Source organism: Pimephales promelas, chromosome 17 (assembly GCF_988280905.1).
Source record: "Pimephales promelas chromosome 17, fPimPro1.hap1.1, whole genome shotgun sequence".
Taxonomy (NCBI): Eukaryota; Metazoa; Chordata; class Actinopteri; order Cypriniformes; family Leuciscidae; genus Pimephales; species Pimephales promelas.
The window spans coordinates 21,623,858-21,646,668 of NC_142785.1; the positions used below are offsets into that span (position 1 = coordinate 21,623,858).

General features: G+C 36.8%; 1 protein-coding gene across 2 annotated transcripts in view; it reads right to left on the reverse strand.

The window, feature by feature from the left end:
• Positions 1–2,103: 2,103 nt before the first annotated feature.
• Positions 2,104–22,811, reverse strand: part of opn4b (opsin 4b) — a 29,588-nt gene continuing 8,880 nt past the window's right edge. The window contains exons 2-12 of one of the 2 annotated variants that reach the window (XM_089122150.1): positions 20,134–20,276; positions 19,243–19,376; positions 16,362–16,565; positions 16,083–16,254; positions 15,671–15,835; positions 14,939–15,046; positions 13,112–13,298; positions 11,606–11,818; positions 6,551–6,616; positions 4,879–5,005; positions 2,104–4,733 (exon numbers count right to left, since the gene is read on the reverse strand). In XM_089122150.1, coding sequence (XP_088978276.1) covers positions 4,699–4,733; positions 4,879–5,005; positions 6,551–6,616; positions 11,606–11,818; positions 13,112–13,298; positions 14,939–15,046; positions 15,671–15,835; positions 16,083–16,254; positions 16,362–16,565; positions 19,243–19,376; positions 20,134–20,276 — 1,554 coding nt within the window. In that variant the 3' untranslated portion in view covers positions 2,104–4,698. Of the gene's footprint in view, positions 5,006–6,550; positions 6,617–11,605; positions 11,819–13,111; positions 13,299–14,938; positions 15,047–15,670; positions 15,836–16,082; positions 16,255–16,361; positions 16,566–19,242; positions 19,377–20,133; positions 20,277–22,811 lie in introns of both variants that reach the window. The other variant, XM_039664808.2, reaches the window with a different exon arrangement.

Here is a 22,811-nt window from a genome sequence, read left to right on the forward strand (position 1 = left end):
GATCCTCTCTGCAGAAAGCAATAATACTCAAGCCCTCAGCCCCCTAAATGGCGTGTAAGGGGACACCCCCGGATGCCAACCCCCCATGATTCACATGGCGAATATAGCCTCTTCTTAGGGTAACACATTTTTCCACCCTGTGGACGTCCACTCATAGAGCACCATGGATATTGAGCTAGTGGGAAGCGACTAATAAACAACAAGGAGCCATAGTGGCTAAGTCTGACGTAATGTCACTTTAAAGCTGTGTCAGGGTGTAAATCCAAATAGATGGCTGTAAGATTTGTTTGAGGTGATGGGACTGATTGCAACTTTCATCAAGAGCCTCGTCTCTTCTTTCTAACTTCATAATGGAGGTTTAGGTTGCTAGGTTTTACAAAATCAAGGACTTTCATCAAAGCCACTTTAAGGCAAGCCTTCAAGGTTAGCAAAAAAAATAACAACAACAACAAAACAAAAAACAGCAGACCAGAGGCTGTTTTTTGAATGGATGTCAATGGAGGAGAGAGCTGAATAAACTGCTTTTGTGGGAAAATAGCTTATCCTTTAATAAATTGACAGCCTAACGGCTAATCTTCAACATGTTTGCCATTAAACGTTAATTTTGGATTTATTTTTAGAGTTTTCGAGAAAAATGCAGTTTTATGAGACAAGTCTTGAACAATTTTGCAACAGGTATGATTCAGTTGATAGCAATTCTCATTGATCACTATGGTAATATGCCAATACTGACTGGCTGTTTTACAACTCAATGATGCCAAGGCCCTAATGTGATGTAATGTGCACATGTGATCCAAATTGACCTTAATGCTTTCTCCAATGGAAGAGACCTTGGTACCTCACAATAATAAGACCATCTTTGGTTTCATAATACCTGGCTGGCGTAAGACATCGATTGAATTGCTCAGCTGGTGCGGGACCCCTAAGAGTTTGTGATTTGTATTCTTCCATCTTTGCTCCAGTAGATTAAGGAGAATTAAAAAAGACTTTTGAAAGAAAACTGAAAGTCTCTTTTCACGTCATCCCATGCTGTTGTCAGGTGGGTTTAAAAAGGATCACACATACCAAAGAAGACGACTGACTCGGTCAATACACTCTGACAGGACACACACCTGCCATTCATGCTTTTCTGTGAAAGACCAGAGGTATAATTTAGCCATGTCATTGTGATTGAATCCTTTCACTCTTATTCTTAAGACTGGCAAGTATAGAAAGACTCACACTCAATAGCTATTATTACAAACAATGGTGCTCTATGGAAAAGTAAAGCTCACCCTCAGCCATAAAATAACTTTCCTCTCTTGGTCCACTGTGACATGGGACATGGGGAAGCTATCATTCAAAATCACATTTATGAAAAGCATTGCCTTGAATGGATGATGTGCATAATACTACAAACACTTCAGTTCATGCAGTACTTTTTACAATTAAAGGTACGGTTACACAACAACTATGTACTATGAACAAAAAAAGGTTTAATCTGACAGTTGGCAGTACAGTATTGTCAAACATATCTATGTATTTTGTTCTTTACTGTTCAACATCAAAACCCATGTAAAATAAAGCTGTATTTGAACTACATTGCACATTTGACATAATTCTGAAACCCGAAAGCATAAATATATTTTTTTTTACATGCAAGCATAATTCATAATACTGATTAGAATATAATATTTATTAACATTATCAATCACCCAAATACATCATTAAATTACTAATTCAATTACACATTCAATTCAATAAATTAAAGTGAAATCACACACTCATTGCAAGATGGACTAAAATTTTAATGCTTTTTTGAATACAATAGAATTCTTTATAAAAGAAGTTTGTGATATTAGTCTGGGCTGGTGAATGAGGTCTTTATTACAGAGATGAAGAACAACAGAGAGCAGCAATACCTCTGCATAACAGTCACTCATTATTACACTGTAAAAATGAATGTGCTTTATCTAATAAAAAAAATAGTGGCAACAGATTACAAGCAATTTTATTGATTAAATTTAACAAATTAGAATTGAGTAATAATTAATCAAATTAATTCCTTAAAAGTTAACCATTTAAAATGAGTAAAACTTACAAAAAAAAAAAAAAAAAAACATAAACTGAAGTCACCATTATGGTGATCAGTGTTTATTTTAGGTTTGTTTTAAAATGGCGGTTTTCTCCTTCAGTTATTCTGCTTGTTAACATCAGGTATCTTCAATGTTGGCAAAATAAAATAAAGAGTTCTTAATTAATCTTTGACGTCTGTCTGTTAGTGAGATATTTTTGTTACATTTTTTGGTGTAAACTTTACTCATTTTAAATGGTTAACTTTTAAGGAATAATTTGATTAATTATTACTCAATTCTAATTTGTTAAATTTAAATAACAATATTGCTTGTAATCTGTTGCCACAATTCTATTGATTAGATGAAGCATATTCATTTTTACAGTGTACCATCTAATCTGCACTACTTGACTAGCAAATATGTTCAAGCTTACATAACGATTTATATTTCTTTGTCTCTGTGGACTGTCTGGATCTGAACTGTGGTTTGCCCAATCGAAGCTGCTGTAGGTCTTAAAGTCATGAAATCAAAATGAACAATTCTTAGGTGTTTTTATGGAAATATTGTAGTACTTATTATAAATTATTTATCCGTGCACATCATTATTTTTTCTTTTAATCTTTCATCAAAATACCTTCCCCTCACACTTGCAGTCAAATCTCTTTATTAATGACATGTTTGTTGGCGCAAGGGCAGGACAAACTGTCACTCAAACATTACAGGTCCATGTTTGATCAATGTACTTATGTACTTATTTTTTAGGGGCATTTTAAGTTTTAATTTAATTACTGTATGAATTTTACCATGCACATATAAATATAATATGACAGCAGCTTCAGAACTGGAGTCAGGACAACATAGGGAAGGGCAATGAAGACGTGACAAAGTTATCACAAATATAATGTATGACCTGCGGCTTTTGCTGATAAGCTCATTTATCATTTATATAGCACTTGATTATGTCACTCCGACGGCGTCCAGGCAACAAATCACATGCAAGTCAGCAGGACACACTATTGACCTACTTGATAACTGTGAGTGACTGGATATACAGTAGGTGTTCACTGCTAAATGTGTATCAATGCTAATTCAAGAGTTGCTAATCAGGTGAACATTCTGGCAACATCAGTAAATATGCAGGTCAGGTACCCCATAGAAAATCATAAAACATCTACGAAGCATATTTTACCTCTAAATGAAAAGGTAAACATCTCTTTAGGAGAGACTGACAGTGAATTTGATCTGTTTCAGAGACCAGTAAATGCGAAAGTGTATATGTAACTTTGAGAACACAGCAGCCTTAAAAGCAATGGAGCGTTCTGGCTGACTACTTCCCCAAAACTAATCTTGTTAAAAGCGTTTCCCCTCTAATCCCTAAGGACTCCCAGAAACTGGCATATTAATCCCACTAAAGCATCTCTAAAATCCAGCAGAAAGTCAAATCTGCATCTGAAAGGTACAGTTCATTACAGCCACGAGCTCTGAGACCAGTCATTTGCATTTAAAAGACCATTTTCACATTTATAGGGATTTTGATGTTATTGTAGCCTGCACAAAGAATTAAAAACATTTAAAAAACAAATATTTCTATCAAAAAAAAAGCCTATTTTACATTAAGAAAGCATGCAGGTGATCACAAACATGGGGATTTTCACACGTGGATAGAGAAACATGGCACAACAACAAAGCATGAAAAATCATTCAGTCAAGATCATTTGTTGAGCACACTTTCGTATGAACATTCAATAGACAAATATATACGTATTGGCAGTTCTGAAAAGAATATATAAACTAATCAAGACGAAAGTTTTATTTTTGATCAGCAGCAAGAATTGATTCTTAAAGTGCTTATTTCATTATGAATGTTGATAGGAATACCTGATAGTTTGAAGCTGAAGTGTTTAATTAAATTATTTATCAATTTTAAAATTAAGGGTGCACAATATATCTGTTAATGTAGAGATTTAAGTTTTTAGTCATTGGGCATTTAATTGTGCATTATGTACAGTTGCCACTGTACATAATTCTGTGATGTCTAAATTCACTAGTTTCATTTAAAAAGTAATTATTTTTTTATTTTATTTTTTTATAATATAGACAGAATAGCGTGGAATGTAAGTATCGGCCATTTATCGATTCTCAGCCGTAACAATGAAAATATTTTGACATGAAATTACACACTTCACCTTTAAAGAAACATCAAAATATCCACTTTTACACCTGTATACAGGGCTCTACATTTCATAGTGATACCTAAATCTCTGGCTGGGTCAAAACTAGGCATATGAATCTTCAAGTCACAGATCATGTGTTGTTTTTGATCTTGTGCAGGCACTGGGAACCGTTTATTCCAATGGCCTAAATCACAACCTTCAATGGATGAAGCATCTCACTAAAGGGATAGAAGTATCTGAATACATAGAGCAGTGTCAATCCACAACCGTTTGCTTTTCGGAACTGTCGAATTCTTCCCTGAGAGGAGAGGATCATCTCCACACCACTGAAAGAAGCCTGAAAGGCTGTCCTGAGCCTACTTTCTTATAGAGATACAGACCTTGTTCACCTTGTAGGCTGTGGTCACCCAGTTTCCATCTCGAAACAGGCAAAAGTTTACAACAATAACAGCACTGCCAAATTTCAGATGTCAGTTGTAACAGCATGCAGGTTCAATTTTGAGCCCTGTGTAAAGGAGACAAAATGGTGGAAGGAACAAGTCAGATAACAAAGAGTTTGTGTCCTTCAGTATAAGTCTGTGGTAGTGTAGCCCGTATTCAGTCAATGCTAGCAGGGTCCACAGAGAAAGAAGCTTCCTCCACCGAAGCACCTGGGAGCTGTCTGGAGGAGCCACTGCTGTGCCCTACTGAGTTGAGGGCTGGACTGGACTCTGACGTTACAATGATGGAAGGGATCCGAACCAACAGTCTTTTCTCATCAACTTTGTCTGAATACGGCTAAATGTGAGACAGGGAAAAGACAGTGAGTCAGTACATTTTTAAATACCGTATATATGGCCTTATGGGATAGTAAAGTGTGAATAAGCACTTCATAATCTCAGCAGAAGTAGTAAGTCTTCTGTACTTTTCGCCTACTCTTTTTTCCAATAGCTACTATGTATTGTATTCGGACATACTACTCTTTTGCAGTACTATTTTTCGCATACTATAGTAAGGAAGTATTCGATTTCAGGCATAGCACAAGACCTCAGATGCGTGTGTCATAAGAGAGACATCAAAACTGTAGTTTTGAGTGTAATCCAGGACCAGGGTTGCATGGGAACCACAGTTATATTTTAATTTTTTTTTAAAAAAAAGTAATTCCTGTGACGGTTAAGCTGAATTTATTTCAGTGACGTATGATCTAAATTTACATGTATACAAAATCTATCTATATGTAAATCATTTTCATTATATGCCAACATACAAAAATTAATTCTAATGAGATTAGGCTGTGAGTGTATAAGCAGGTATAGGACTTGCTTGTTGCAGTGGGATTAATGAAAACTCCCACAGTGCACTGAAAACAAATCTTGCCAAGTTGCCATAGTCATGTTAATGCTCAGCAACATTTCAGAACTTTCTGGACTATGTGTTTGCATTTGCTGACTTTTCTTCCTGCCATTGCCGGGTTCTAGTCAACTGCTATTTAAACTGCAGTTCGCAGTTTTTCCCTCTTTGTCGCCATCTCTGTTCAAAATCTGCCATTGCAGTCATTTGTGAAATTATCAACTTTATGCGAGTTGTAGTTCAACACTGCACAGCGCGGATGAACACAATGTTTGCAGCTGTCAATCACCGCACGGGTGTCGATACTGGCATCATTCTCTAATTTGGATCATTTTTAACCTAAAAAAAGCTACGGATTGCAGCTTTAATAATGACACACTGGAGTGAGTTTGTGACAGTGCAGCTAGGCCTGTGATCCACACAACTGCATCTAAAATACTGCTTCTGTGTTATAAAATCCTTTATCTTCATTAATACATTAAGAATTGCAAGATTTACACCAAGCGCACAACAAAATAGAATAATATAGCAAAATATACCACTAATTGACCTGCATGACAGTAATGTCAATTTTAGACCTATTTGGATAGGAATAGTGCTACCTGAGGAGGTTAGATAGCATTGTGTTTCACAGATGGATTTTGTGATTTTAATCCCATTTGAATCGAACGTGTCTGTGTACAACCTCAATAAAAGATAACAGAGCAAATTACCTATTGTTTTTCAGCATCCTGACAGGAATATCTGCCTGTTGTGTACTATATTGTCACCACATTTCTCCTATTTTTGACATTTATTGAACAAAGTGTTTTTTGCTTTAAATAAATTCCTTCAATTACACAGAAGTCCATTTCAGTGGGTTTTGTGATGCATATGACTACAGCGATACACTCAATCCCATTTGAATTAGTACATGAAGTGACTGGGATCGTATGTAATAATTGTAATTCAAACATCATTTAGAACTTAACCCAGTCCGAAAAGAGCACTTACAGAGGACGAGATACAACTGGACGGACTGACCTCAGCCATGGAGATCTCTTCTTTGTCGCCTGCCACCTGAAAGAGGGAGAGGAGAGATACAAATGAAATTGACGATTTTGAGGGTTTGCCATAGATGCGTTCAGCACTTCTCTTTCTCATTCTTAATGTTCAGATATTTAATCACTAATTCAAGGTTTAGCTCACCCAAAAATGAAAATTATGTCATTAATGACTCATGTCGCTCCAAGCCCGTAAGACCTTATCTTCATCTTCGGAACACAGTTTAAGGTATTTTAGATTTAGTTCGAGAGTTTTCTGTCCCTCTATTGAAAATGTATGTACGGTATACTGTCCTTGTCCAGAAAGGAAATAAAGACATCATCAAAGTAGTCCATGTGACACCAGTGGATTAGTTAGAATTTTTGAAGCATCGAAAATACATTTTGGTCCTAAAATAACAAAAACTACGACTTTATTCAGCATTGTATTGTCTTCCGGTTCTGTTGTCAATCCGCGTTCAAGACGATGCTGATGTGTATCTGGTGCGTCCGTGTATTCCACAGACAGTAAAAGAGGTGTTTTCGCGTTCAAATGAATATAGCTGGGCAAAAAAAATGCAAGTCTTCCTCTGTGTTGAAATCCTTAGACATGTTTGCGAAGATTTTGTTTACAGCGTACGTTTCCCCAGAGCCTGTCTATCGGAGAGCCTTGGCACTACCTATTTGCCCCATTGTATCATCTTGGTTGCAGTTCCATTAGAATTCCACTGGAGGTGATCGCGGGAGAGAGCAGAATGAATGGGAGTCTATGAAGCTAGATGGCTAAATCTATCCCTTTCTAAATGTATCCCTTTCTAACTTGTCGTTGAATCAACATAGATTTTATTGTCCATTTCGCAAGTTCAATATAGATTATAGTCCAAAAGTCAAATGAACGAGAACTTACATTTCGATTTCTTTCAGGTTACCCTTACGAAAAATACGTTTATTCAAGTGTGCCATTAGTATACTTCTTTTAAACTAAAAATAAAGAAAGTATACTTTCAGTTTATTTTTCCTGTACTTCTCAGAAGTATACTATATGTACTTCTCAGAAATATAATTCAAATTACACTTAAGTGTACTTGACTTATACTGAGAGAAAAGCAAGTATATTTGTCCTGTTCTTGTACTCAATCTTTTGATCCAGAAATACTTAAAAGTATAATTGAGTATTCAAAGTATACTTGTATAAGTAAAAAAGTAAACTATTAGTATACCCATAAATTCACTTGCAGTACACATGAGATACATAATTATGAACTAGTTGTGCACTTACTGTTACACTTATAGTACACTTAAACATATACTTTTATGTACTAAAAGTGGGCCAATTTAGTCCCAAGCGGTATTAAAATAGTACACTTACAAGTTTACTACTAGTACATAGCGACATTAGTATACTTACTACATAATGTATACTTAAAAATATACTTGAACATTACTTAAGTATACTACATAAAATGAACTTGAAATATACTTCTTTTTCGTAAGGGTAGGTCGTTGTTGGCCAGAACATACTAGCATTCTGCTGTTATGTGACGTCATCACATTTTTGAACGGATTTTTAGAAAAGATAGTGAACTTAAAAATGCAATTTTCAGCTGAGTGTATTATCTTAGATGAATAAAGTTTTTGTTATTTTTGGACCAAAATATATTTGATGCTTCAACAAATTCTAACTAACCCACTGGTGTCACATAGACTACTTTGATGATGTCTATTTCCTTTCTGGACAAGGACAGTATACCGTACAAACATTTTCAAATGAGGGACAGAAAACTCTCGGACTAAATCTAAAATATCTTAAACTGTGTTCCGAAGATGGAGCGTTGGAACGAAGTTGGAACGACACAAGGGTGAGTCAATTTCAGTTATGAGAATATGAGTCATAACATTTTTGGGTGAACTAAGCCTTTAAGTTCGCACAGTGTTTAAATGGACTGTGACCAGTCAAAAGAAAAAGGTGGAAGGGCAGAGCAGAAGGTGCCACCCAGTGGACACACTGATGCTGTTCATCTTTATGACATGGGATGAGCTTCTGTTTATGGGGATTATCTCTCTAAAACCAGCAGATTAGGGCAGGAGAATTAAAGCAGGCTTAATCTCAATGTAATGGACCCTCATTCAAGCCTGCGCTTTAAAGAAACGTTATGCGCACTAATCCACACCGTACATCTTTCACATGCTCTACTGGCTCAAGACCTGCGTGCATTAACATATTAACAAAAGGAACCTTTAGGAGCGGATTCAATTTGATTAGAGTTCTTTACATTTAAAAAATGGTAAAGTGTTAGCAGATCTTTTATTAGAATCAAGTGTCTGACTGGAAACTAAAAAATATTTTTTTGTATATCCTTTTGACTGGTGATAGGCAGAAAAGCAGGATTTTTTAAAGTCCATTAACATGAGAGAGTTATTGTCTGATATTACTTTATGTTGTACAATCCCTTCAGTTAAAGGGTTAGTTCACCCAAAAATGAAAATTAAGTCATTAATTACTCACCCCCATGCTGTACCAACCCCGTAAGACCTTCGTTCGTCTTCGGAACACAAATGAAGATATTTTTGATTAAATTTGAGATCTGTATAACTACCACATTGGCTCCTAAGGGACTGCCTCTTGACGGCCCAAAAAGTCAATGAAGAAAATGTTTAAATATCCCAAGTGACTACCGTGGCTCAACTATATGTTTACCAAGCGACGCGAATACTTTTTGTGCGAAAAAACAAACAAAAATAACGAGTTTATTCGACTATTTTTTTCTTCCTTGTAGGCCAGAACGAGACTTCCTTATAGATTTCCACGACGCATGCGCGAGAATTGCGATCTGAAGTAGTGTAAGCTGTGTACGCAGATCGCAAATCTCGCGCATGCGTCGTGGAAATCTATAAGGAAGTCTCGTTCTGGCCTACAAGGAAGAAAAAAATAGTCGAATAAACTCGTTATTTTTGTTTGTTTTTTCGCACAAAAAGTATTCGCGTCGCTTGATAAACATATAGTTGAGCCACGGTAGTCACTTGGGATATTTAAACATTTTCTTCATTGACTTTTTGGGCCGTCAAGAGGCAGTCCCTTAGGAGCCAATGTGGTAGTTATACAGCTCTCAAATTTAATCAAAAATATCTTCCTTTGTGTTCCGAAGACGAACGAAGGTCTTACGGGGTTGGTACAGCATGGGGGTGAGTAATTAATGACTTAATTTTCATTTTTGGGTGAACTAACCCTTTAAGTAGATCAATGGTTCTCAAATGGTGAGTCGCCATCCAAAAATGGGTCACAGTTCTATTCAGACAAATAAAAATTCTAAATGCAAAATTATAACTGGCTTGTAGGAGTCGGTTTTCCCTAAAAATTGGACTGCGCAATTCTCGTTGTGTTTAATTCACTAATGGCACCTTTTTAATAGGAGTCAATTGTCTGAGAATCACGCTACACTGGTTGCACTCTATGTTTCTGATTCACTAAAAAGAAGTTTCTCAAGAGTCATTTCTTTCCTAACAGCAATGGTCAACCTGAAAATTCAGAAGTGACGCCACTGAATAAGCAGTGCATGAAACTGTCAGGGTACTTATTTATGATATTTACTGTTATTTATGATAAGGTTCCCTCATGATTTATCTCACTCAAGTGGAAAAGAAAATGTATCATTATTAAAGGTACAATATGCAAGATTTTTGCAGTAAAATATCCCAAAACCACTAGGCCAATGTTATATATTTTGTTTAGTTGATTACTTACAATATCCCAAATATTATCAACTATTTGTAAATCGTGAGAAAATTGTGATTATAACCAAGGAAACGGGGCGTGTGAGCAGGGGTGAGGAGTCGCCAGTCGATGGCGTCATATCCGCCGGTTTCCGCCAGGTTTGACCTCATACGATAACCAGGGCGACAGACGTTGAAAACTGGGTCGGTTGTGCCTAGAAGGATGCTCACGCTGTTGTTGTTTTGTTCAAACATTTTGGACCATGGCAAGGAGACTTTGAGACAAACAGAGGACTAAAACAAGGATCAACATCTTTCGAGAGGCCAAGAGCTCCACGTCCGCGACTAACTTCGACTTGACAGAGACGCGAATGTTGAATGTTACTTTATTAGACAGTTGAGCAAATGTACATTAAACTAATCAATGTTATGTAGTTCAACATGATGAAATGTTAGAATATGATCTGTATGTTATTCTCTAATGTTAATCTAGCTTAGTCTCATAAAGCCAACAAACAGCATTCAACACACTCAAATCCCGTTAAGTGTGATAGTGTAACTGTTAGTTAGAGCAAGTGAAGCAGCACTGCGTCACCTCAAGTATAATTCCTCTAATAAACTGACCTGTGTGAGTAATTCAGCACTTGCGTGTAGTTCAGTAGAATGAAATGTCCTTATTCTTTTATATCCGCGGGAGTAGCGTTGCGTCTGGCGCTGGTATACGTCTAGCAATCGCGCACTGCTTCATTTCACAGTCATGTTAAAAACATCCCTGTATTCACTCTGTCAAGATCCAAGACAAGATCCATAATTCTGCTGTATGCAGAATATACGTCATCAATATACACCTTTGTTATTGTAAGAGGTTAGCGACCCCTGGTGGCGAAAAAATCTTGCATATTGTACCTTTAAGCAGTACCAAGAGGCTGAATAAAAAAAAATCTTTATCTGCAGAGCAAGAACAACTGTGTGTAGATTTTAGAAAGTGATATCTCGGCACCACTACATCTAAGAGAAAAGCCAGTAAAAAAGTACAAATCTCTCTCTCAAACTTTATGTACAGTCAAATGAAATATCATTAGCACATACAACCATGCACACTTTTTCACAGAAAATCGCTGACTGAATCCAGGGCAGTATGAAGATATGATGGATGGAATTAAATTTCCAAATGAATTTTAAATCTGATGGAGTCGTTTCCTCTCTAAAAATGAATGTGGGCTTCCTAATTTCATAAATCAAGTAGCGACGAGTGAGCTGAGAAGCTTCTGATTAATGAGGTGAGATATGACACTTATTGAAGACTCTCACTTACACTGATATATGCACTGGTCCAGTTCACGATCGGCTCAGTTAGACTCTGAGCTGAGGTTCTGTCGAAGATACCAGAGTCTCTGCTCTTGACATTCAGCCTCAGAGAGCTGGTGTGTTTGACATCTGACAAATCTTTCCGGATGTCAGATGACACCTGACGGCTAGCAGGCCGTGAACTCATGCTGGAGAGATCTGCCTCTGTGTCCGTCCAGCCCTGTCCATACACAACAAACACTCAATGCTGATCCAATAAGGAGAGGTGCACTATTGAATAATAAACATTAATTACATTTAGATAGCTCTTTCTTAGCATTCAAAGCACTTTGAATACAGTAGAGGAGAGAATCTCCTCAACCAACACAAATGTGCAGCATCCACCAGCAATCCATGTATATGGATAATTAGGAGGCCACGCCCACGACGGACAGATGCCACTGGGAAAATTTGGCCAGGATGCTAGGGTTACACCCCTACTCTTTCGAAAGACATCCTAAGATTTTTTTATGACTACAGAGAGTCAGGGCCTCGGTTTAATGTCTTATACGAAGGACGATGCTCTTTGACAGTATAGTGTCCCCATCACTATACTGGGGCATTGGGAGCCACACAGAAAACAGGGTGAGCACCCCCTGCTGGCCTCACTAACACCTCTTCCAGCAGCAACCTGGTTTTAACAGAAGGTCTCACATCCAGGTACTAACCAGGCTCAACCCTGCTTAGCTTCAGTGGGCAACCAGTCTCGGGCTACAGGGTGAGGAAGGCCAGAAACGTACTTTACCCAATGGCATACATAATGTTTGGCCAACAGAATGTTTGGCAAACATATTACATGAGGGATAGTTAATCCAAAAATCTAAATTCTATCATAATTTATGCACCCTATAATGGTGTTCAAAACTGCAGAACACATTTTGAAGAATTCTGGTTTCAGTTCTCATTTACTTTCATTGTATGTTTTTGTCCATACAATGGAAACCAAAACTGTTTTGTTACCAACATTAAAAATATCTTCTTTTTTTTTGGTTTTAAAACTCAAAAAGGATTGGAACGAGGGTGAGCAATTGATTATATCATTTTCATTTTGACATGGACTATCCCTTTAAAGCAGTTCAGTTCACTTGGTGACCTCCCTAATACAATGTGTACCTGGTCAACATTAGTTACTGCAGGGTTCAGAAATTAACCATAAAAATAATAACAAAAGTGATAAAAATGCCCCAGATATTTACATAGATATCTCCACAGTGAATTCTTCTGTTATTTCAGAATATTAAACAAATGCTGTTTGTTATATAGGCTACTGTATGATAAAAAATATGCTACCAAAAAAGGTATACCCTTAATTTCCAGGGCTCAAATTTCTTTCTCAAACCACTTTGTTATTCTTGTAGTTATTTACCTATAGAGGCTAATGAAGTCTTGCAAATTCACAGAAAATTCCTTTCTTCCACGTGTAAGATAAGGATGATTCTTGTACAGAGTTTGTTGCCTAAAGGTGTTTTCTTACCGACTCGCTGTCAGACACCGAGGACAAGCGTGCTTTCCCGGCACGGTGCATGTTGCTGCTGGTCTCAGAGGACTGGCTAGTTACGGTGGAGCGTCGTGTGGACATAAAGCTACTGCTCATAAACCGGTCTCTACGAGGTACACACAGCAGCACTCCCAGACATGGTATGTACTTTGCAATGGCAGACCTGGGAGAGAGAAAGAGACAAAGGGGTGATTTGTAAAAAAAAAATGGGCGGGAAAATGAAAAGAGGAAATGTCAAACTGCAATTCACATCAAATTTCCATAGCCTTCAATGAAATAGTGACCTTTAAAAAAAGACACCTGTTAAGGTTCATTGGGGTGAGGGGATTTTGTGTTTGTTGTGTCTTATGTCAGAACCAGACTTAATTCGGGTCAATCCTTTACAGGGATCGCATATTGAGGCAATAGGTATGGGCAAATGATGACCTCATCATTTAGTTGCATAATCATGAGGCATCAATCTTGCCAGCTCACCACAGATCTGTTATGAGCAACACATGGTCCAATGCATTCAGAGCAGATCAATCTGAAGTAAATCTGACTTTTAAAGGTCAGAATTAGTCTACCTCTGTCGTCTCAAGCCAAGGTATTTCTATTAGCTGTACACAAAGCTGCTGATCAATTTGGGTCTACCTTGAAGAATGCAGCGTGCATGTTTGTGGAACAATGTTTCATTTCACTGGACAGATCTCTTTGTACTGAAAACTGAATCGGTGTGCTCCAGTGCCTCAATATGCTGCCAAGGTCTTTCAATTTTTGGGCACTTCTATACAGTCTCAAATATTGCCAGGATTTTACATTATTTAACAGGAACTTATTTCACAATAAAATACAAAAATATATATTTTAAATATTGGGGTCTGTAAGATTTTTTAAAAAAAAAAAAGAAAAAAAAAAAGAAATGAATACTTTTATCCATCAAGGATGTGTTAAATTTATCAAAAGAAATACTTTTATTTCTTATATATGCTGCTCTTTTTAAACTAACTTTTTAACTTTATATTCATAAAAAAACACATAAAACAGAGCAGCAAATCAACATATAATGATTTCTAAAAGATCATGTGATCATGTGACAAATTACTATCTTGAGGCCACGAGATAGTATCTTGAGGCCATGAGTTAGTATCTTGAGGCCATGAGTTAGTATCTTGAGGCCACGAGTTAGCATCTTGAGGCCACGAGTTAGCATCTTGAGGCCACGAGTTACTATCTTGAGGCCACGAGTTACTATCTTGAGGCCACGAGTTACTATCTTGAGGCCACGAGTTAGTATCTTGAGGCCACGAATTACTATCTTGAGGCCACGAGTTAGCATCTTGAGGCCACGAGTTAGCATCTTGAGGCCACGAGTTACTACCTTGAGGCCACGAGTTAGCATCTTGAGGCCACGAGTTAGCATCTTGAGGCCACGAGATAGTATCTTGAGGCCACGAGTTAGTATCTTGAGGCCACGAGATAGTATCTTGAGGCCACAGGTTAATATCTTGAGGCCACAAGTTACTATCTTGAGGTCACGAGATAGTTATAATTATTTTTTTTTTTGCCAAAGTGGGACTAGGGGGGCTCCGTACAATACAACAATTTATTGAAACAAAAGCACTATGCTGCTATACCACAGTTATTTTGTGCTGCTGTGCACTGTGTAGTTGCAGTATATAAATCAGCATATAATTGTAAATTGATCAAATAAATGATAATGTGCAGCAACTAGTATCCATGAATATACTGCAAATTCTTCATAAATGCAGCAGAATAGATAACTATCTATATTCAGGCCTACTCTCATCAGCATCATCATACCTGTACTTGGGGTGAGTGATGGCGTAGATGATTGGGTTGTGAATGGCGGATGCTTTGGCAATTACAGCAGGCACAGAGTTCATGTATGGTGTGAGAATGTCAGCGTATCTGTGGAAAGAGTAAAAGGGACATAGCATTACACATTATAATGCATTTTTTTTTAAACCCTCATGACATCACATCACAGCTCCACACAGATATATTAGATTACAAAGAGGTGGTTAATGAGTAAAACCATGCAGTCCTTATAGGAAATGTAGCATCAGGTGCATTTGATCCTTAATCTGTCAAAGGAAGTCTGATGAAAACAAAGCAGTGTATTTTTTTTTTTCTCCCACAATCTGTGACACATTTTCTCTGAGGAGTTGATGGAAGAAAACGTTAATGGAAGAAATCATTAGACTAAAAGAGTCTAAGAGTCTTTTATATTATATTATTATAAAGATTATGAACTTTTGATTAATATTCATATATGATTCAGATAATGAATGATTGTATTAGATTTAATTTAAAACTATCTCTGCTCTTTTTTATAGAGCTAATTTCTGCCTTGAAGGTCTAGACAGTCTTTGTAATGTCTGAACAAATAACTGAAGTCTCTAATGGCGAATTTCATGTATAAGTGCAGTGACAACTGAAGTGTGTGTTTATCTGTCAAAATTGACTAAATTGACTAATTGACTAAAGCCAATGCTAATTAAAAGACAATCAAGAAGTAAGAACAATTCTTACCCAGCAAAAGCAGTAAGAGCTACACAGGAGTATGGAGACCAAGAGATGACATAGAGCAGGATCACTATAAGCGCTATCTTCGCCATCTTCCATTCATTTTTCATTCGGTGTATCTTCTTGATAGAGTCTCTGAGTCCTCCTTCTCCATTGATTTTTCCCACAGCTCTGTAATTCCCATCATATAGACATGTAAACAAACAGATAGATTCAGTACACACAGACAGATCATGCATCAATGTGTACAAACAGATTTGATCATCTTTGTCTTTTGTAAAGAACACCATAACACAGCACTAATCTAAAATTGATCTCTTTTTGATAAATAATGCAATTGCCATTGACAAGGTCTATTTCCTCTTTCTAGTTCAGACCTGTGGTCAAACATGCTCATAGAAATGGTTCAAATGCTTACCTGTTGGTATCACGGATAGCCCTGAAGATGAAGAAGTAGCAATACATGATGACAAAGAGGGGGATGAAGAATACAAATGTAAAGAGCAGCATCGTGTAGGCACGTACTGAAGGACTGAAGGTCATGTAGTCCCACGAACAGGATGTTAGCAAACCTTCAGGAACATACGCACCTGTGAATAAAAACACATTTTTTCTTATATACAATTTTAAAATGAAATGCCTCTCTTGTCTCCTCAGACAAAATGCCCCTGGTAAGTGAGTGTTTGTAAGCACTTACTCCATCCAAAGAATGGGGGCAGGCTCCAGCCCATAGAGTACACCCAAGCAGCGAAGAGTATCAACAGGGCTCGTTTTCGTGACAAAACACCAATCGAGGCCAAAGGACGAGTGATCACAAAGTATCGATCTACTGCAATAACCATGAGCGTGATCATTGAGCAGATACCAAACAGAGCGCCGCAGAATGCATACAACTCACAGCCTGTGGAGAAAGAGAAATGCCAAGAAATACTGTTTAAAGCAACATGATTGCATTTCATAATGCACAGCATGCATTAATAAAGCAAGTCTGTTACATACCGTATGAGTAATAAATTGAACCTATCATATAAAAGCCCATGTTTATTGGCTACTAATTTAAATATTGCTGAACATCATTCAGAAGAAGCATGGCAGAACTCTCACAGATACCTCAAGTTGAAGAGAGACCTCGGGAGAGTTTAGGTGAGCTCATTCCAGTTCACCAATCATACAGCAGTTACTTCACTTCAAAGAACACACTTTAAGTGCTTAAAAGGTTTGGAATTTAAACAAGACCATCAGTGATCAAGGGATCCACGGATGACCCGACGTTTTATCAGTGCCATTATTTGAAAGCCTAGCATTACAGAATCACATAAACTCCACATATCCTATATTATAATTCTAACTGAAATAATCAATTTGAGAGCTTTATATGATGAGAGATCACATTTATAATATAATGCGTTTGTATGCAGCGGTTCAGTCATGACACACTGCTATTCTGAAAACCCATTGACCCAGAATATGGAATATCCTAAATCTCTCTGGGTTTTAGGATTACAAACTGAACAAATGTGAAATAAACTTTTAAACAATACAAATCACTAATGCTGTCAATATACTTTGGAGATATTGGCTATATGGTGTTACAGTTTTATCAAGCATCGGTCAATAATGAAGCCGCTTTTTCAAAACTCTTCATACAGTCTGCATTTCCTGATTCTTGGCCAAACAGTTAAACTCACCTCCAAAACTCAATCACACCAACAAAACACTTCATATATTTTCTCAACATAAACTCGTTCCACCATAACACTGGCAACAATTCTCATTCAGACAGCCTCCATTTCATTCATAACACACTGACCTAAAAAACACAAACAACAGGGAACATTACATTAAGGTGTATTGCGCAAGTCTCTGAGATTTTGCAGAACTATGCCCCCTCTGGCAATAAGCGAAACTGCAACCAGAGGTGTGCATGCCCATGGACCACACGCACGCTTGTACGAGCGGTTCATAACCAAAGGTGAATCAGCCGCACAAATCTTTTATGCTAGAATGGTATTGTAAAATGTAAATTTAAATACAGTATGCAATACCATTTTTACATATTGCATTGTCATTTTGCACATTAAATTTCAAATTGAATATTGCTACCCATATGCTTTCATAGTGTGTTAGCATTCGAAAAGTGTCATGTAAATACAGTGTTTTGCAGATTGTAAAGTATGAATGACAAAAGTGTTTATAGATTTTGGAAAAGGTGTTCATTGAATGCATTTTGTGTGCAAGAAATGAAAAACCATTCACAGTTTGTTCCGCTTAGACTTCTGTTTCGCTGAATGTGTGAAGAGTTTTGAAAATGTGGCTTCAGTATTGACATATGCTTGTTAGCAATTGAAAAAAAATCTGTTAGCAGTCATTCAGTTCCCCTCTGACTTTTTTCAGTTTTGTCTGATCAGGAAAGCAAAACTCTGATTTTAAAAACTACAAGAAACTATAGACCATTTCACAAGATGTAAACAACATGGTCCAGAAACACTTCCTGTTTCAGTTTCAGATTCAGATGTAAAGAAAACATCTTAAAGATGTTTGTTTAACTTTTTGATTCAGTTTTAAATGTTCTGTTGGTTGTATTTTATCCCAGCTTTTATGTAGTGTTAAAAAAATGAAACAGGAAGTGCTTCTGGACCAGTGTTGTTCACATCTTGTGAAATGGTCTATAGTGAAAATGATACATAAATCGTTAAAAGGTTATATCTTGCATTTCGAGTCTTTAGTTGGTTACCCAACCCTTTAACAAGCATATCAATAGTAGGGTTCGTATAAAAATAAAAAGTCTCGGCTAGTAGACTATATTGCGTGAACAAAAGTGGAGGTTTCTTCCTAGTTCAGATTACATTTTCCGGTGAACACTCTTATGTTGGTCATACTTCCAAAAAGAATAATCTGTGAATCCAAATGCCAGTATCGACATCGGTGCGGTGATTGACAGCTGCACATTCTCCTCAAACATTGTGTTCACCCGCGCTGTGCGCTGTCGAAGCACAACTCACATTGATAGTTCCACTAATAAATGCAATAGCAGATTTCGAACAGAGATGGCAACAAAGAGGAAAAACTGCTGACTGCAGCTTTAATGTGATTGATTTTATATTTCCAATGATGATGAAAATATAATCACTGTTTTCCCAATGGAACAAAGCTTGATAAAACAGCGCTAATTATTTTTCTGAGCACTGACTCATCAGACTCTCTGTCTGGTAAGCCTAAAACATTTTTCCAGTGCCAGCAGATTTGGCAACATGTTCAAGCTAACCGAACACTGATTCATTTCTAGATCTGCTTTAACCTCCCTGAAAACTAAGGCGTTTCTTCTCCTTGACCAGAATACAGTTATGCATCAATGTATAATCCCTCTCCAGCTGAGATCCTTTATCATTATCTGTTATTCTTTTCTTCTCATCTGCACTGGAATCAGTCTCGCGAAGATAATCTGATGTTAAAAGAAACCCTGCAAAGTTGTCTTGACATCTCACTCTTTCTTAGCATCTGTGCAAGCATGCTATAAATGCCGGGAAATGAACCATGGATTTGATCAAGTGCCCATGATTTTCTGACAGCTGGATTACCTTTTTCCCCAAAGATCCATCGCTTGTGCAAACTGGTGGTGAAGAAGATTGGCGTCTGAGTGACACACATCAGAAAGTCAGTGACAGCCAAATTAATGATGAACATGTTGGCAGGTGTCCTCAGACTCCTACTCCTGAAAAGACGCACAAAAGAACTGTCAAAAACTGTCAAAGAAAAAAGAAGCTCATCAATGGCAGTGGTGTTTTATGTTGTGTTATTTATATACAATAATGTTAAATAGTATTATTGTATGAATGGATCTGAAATTATATACACATCATATATACTAATTAATTAGGTTTTATACAATAACATCATATTTTCTGTTCCCTGATTTCTCTCATTTAGAAAGGACAAAAACTATAATGATAAAGATATACTGTAGTTCTAAAAATTGTAACAATACAAACTACTGATGAATCAGCCAATCAGAATCCTTCCTGCTTAAAGAGCTCAAGCATTTAAAGTGCTAGATATAATATCATTATCATTATATAGATAAATCCACTACTCTTGGTGAGAACAGGCCTTTAATGTGAGATTCCCAAACTTTGGGCATTTTTTTACATTTGTAATATTTATATTACATTTTACCCTGAGATTTTAAGTTAATATTTCAACAATATAACAGCATGTTCATATGTGGACATCTGCAGTTTTTTAGTAAGTGTTTTACTTTGATTTTTTATTATTATTAATTTATTCTAACTTTAATTTAATTAACTATTAGCTTTTCATCAATTTATTATGCTCAGTTTGGGAAAACCCAGTCTAAATTGACTGCGTCAAAACCCGGTCATTAAATCTAATATGCAGTTAGTTTGCAGTTACTCCAGATCTAACAATAATTTCAATGGCTATCACACAAGATATAGCCTAACTGGACTCACTTGCAGAAGGCATACATGACCAAGAAGTTTCCCACCATGCCGGTGATGCCCACTGCCAGAATGACAGAGCCGATGGTGTAGTGAGCGTGGTCTGGGACATCCACAGTAGGGAAAAGATATCGAACATTCTGCACCATTGCCACCTGTGGGCAGAGAAAGAGAAAAAAAAAAAAGAATGCCAGGAGATGCTTTCAGATCAGGACAATGTACTAAAGGACATTGAAACTTAATAATTGAGTTTTGCATTACTTATAAAGTTATTCATATCTTAATTCACCAAGATATAATTAGTTAGAAATCCCCTAGATCCTGACACCTTTATAACACCCATTTAATACACATTAATAGCCAGCTGAGATGGAATTAAGCAGACATATTTAGTGTTTTTGAAGACGCAGTGTATTGTGTTGTTGCATTCACTTATTAGTGTGTGGTACAGAGAATACAAAAGCTTTTAGAATGACAAGTGGTGCCTGCTTTTGTTTTTTTGCCCTTGTGTCAGGCTCAGTCCTTGAGAGGCAATTAGTACATCAAACAGTTCGATTCACCAGTGTCAACGTCTTAGTCGGACACTTTTTTCTTCAATGTGTCCATTTATACTTCCATCAATCACTGAACCAGTCTATTGACTCGAATGGCTGAAGCCAGCCAGAGCAAAAAAAGTGAAATTGTGTTACGACCTGTGTTTACGTAGTGCTGTATATTATCGTTTTCTTTATTGCTCTGTGTTCCTTTTCTCTCTTTTTGTTTTGTTTGTCTGATTTCTATTAGGTTGCCCAATGATGGGATGTACGAACGCCATTGGTTGTGGTCTTTATAAGGACGCTGCTGGCACTCGTCAAGGAGCATATTGTTGGTTCGGTCGTACACGGGTTGAAAGCTCCAGAATCCCTCCTCTGGACGATGATTAATGTTAACTTTAAGTGCATCCAGGGTGTAACATCTGAACATATCTTCCGTTTGTCTAACAACACATTCTTTTAAAGTGTTTAGAGCTTAGGGGTGTCCTGCCTTGCTTATATTGAAACTAGTTTGAGATCTGTTTCTTTGGTAGGGAGTTAGGTAAGCTAAATGTATTTTCTTTTCTTATTGGTTTAGGTTACTTATTCTCCCCTCTTTTCTTTTTATATTTGTTCTGTTTGTTATTTTGGGACACCTTGAAGGAATGCTCTTTATTAAACTTGTTATTTCTTAAATAACTGTATTATCTTTTCTACTTAATTTTGAGTCATTTGTTTGATTATATGGAAGCCCTAAACCGCAACATAAAAATTAAAAAGATTGAAGTCTAAACATTTCGAAATTAAAGTCGAAAAATGTTGAGATTTAAGTCGAAAATTTTATAGATTAAAGTCGAAACATTTCGAGAATAAAGTCAAAACATTACGATAACATGTCTTCCATAGCAGTGTGTGCATTCATAACAGTGCGTGTCCACTGGCTCAGAGCGTGCGCGCGTGTGTGTGTGTAAAGAAATGCACTTCATGATCCATGGCAGAAGTTGAACTGCCATGGATCAACACAAAATAGTAGCCTAGCTTTTTACTTTTATCTGGGCTTTCAACAAAATTCTACACAGGTGCTAGTGGCAGTGTTTTTGAGGTGTTGTGCTTGTCTGGGTCGAGAACACAACAGTAACCGTTTTGTAACCCCTTTCAGCGTAAATACATTTTGGATACATTTTAAGTACATCACTCTGTATCCAATCATTTGGCCGGAACCTGTGATTTCCTCTAGACTAGTGGTTGAGGAGAGATTCTCTGATATGATTGTAAAGCGCTTTGATTGTAGGCCTAGTAGACATTTGGAAGTGCTATATAAATGCCCCATTCATTCATTCATTCATTCATTCATTCATTCATTTATAAAGCTGGATATCTCTATCCAGTCTGAAAAGTGTTTTCCGGGTTGTTTTTCCTATGGGCTAAAGTCTATTCCGGCCCAGTATATTTTATAACGTATTTTATAATGGAAGCCTTTGCTGGTAGATTGGCACCTGTCGAATTTCCTTTTTTTTAAACAAAACATACACACACAGTGTGAAACACTCGCTATGATGCACCATTATGAATGCCAGTGTGTGGCAATGTGAGACAATGGCAATGCAGACACACACACACACACACACACACACGCAGCTTCAATGGAAGACTGTATTCTCGAACTCTCGTCTCTCAAAATATTTAGACTTTAATTTCGAAATGTTTCGACTTTGATCTCGAAATGTTTCGACTATAATCTCGAAATTTCAGCTTTAATCTTGAAATGTTTCGACTTTAATCTCGAAATGTTTCGACTTTAATCTCGAAATGTTTCGACTATAATCTCAAAATTTCAACTTTAATCTCGAAATGTTTCGACTATAATCTCGAAATTTCAACTTTAATCTCAAAATGTTTCGACTTTAATCTCGAAATGTTTCGACTATAATGTCAAAATTTCAACTTGAATCTCGAAATGTTTGAGCTATAATTTTGAAATTTCATCTTTAATCTCGAAATGCTTCGACTTTAATCTCGAAATGTTTCAACTTTAATCTCGAAATGTTTCGACTTTAATTTCGAAATGTTTCGACTTTAATCTCGAAATGTTTCAACTTTAATCTTGAAATGTTTCGACTTTAATCTCTTATTTTTTCGACTTTAATAGAAAAAATTCAGGGCTTCTGTAATTATCGA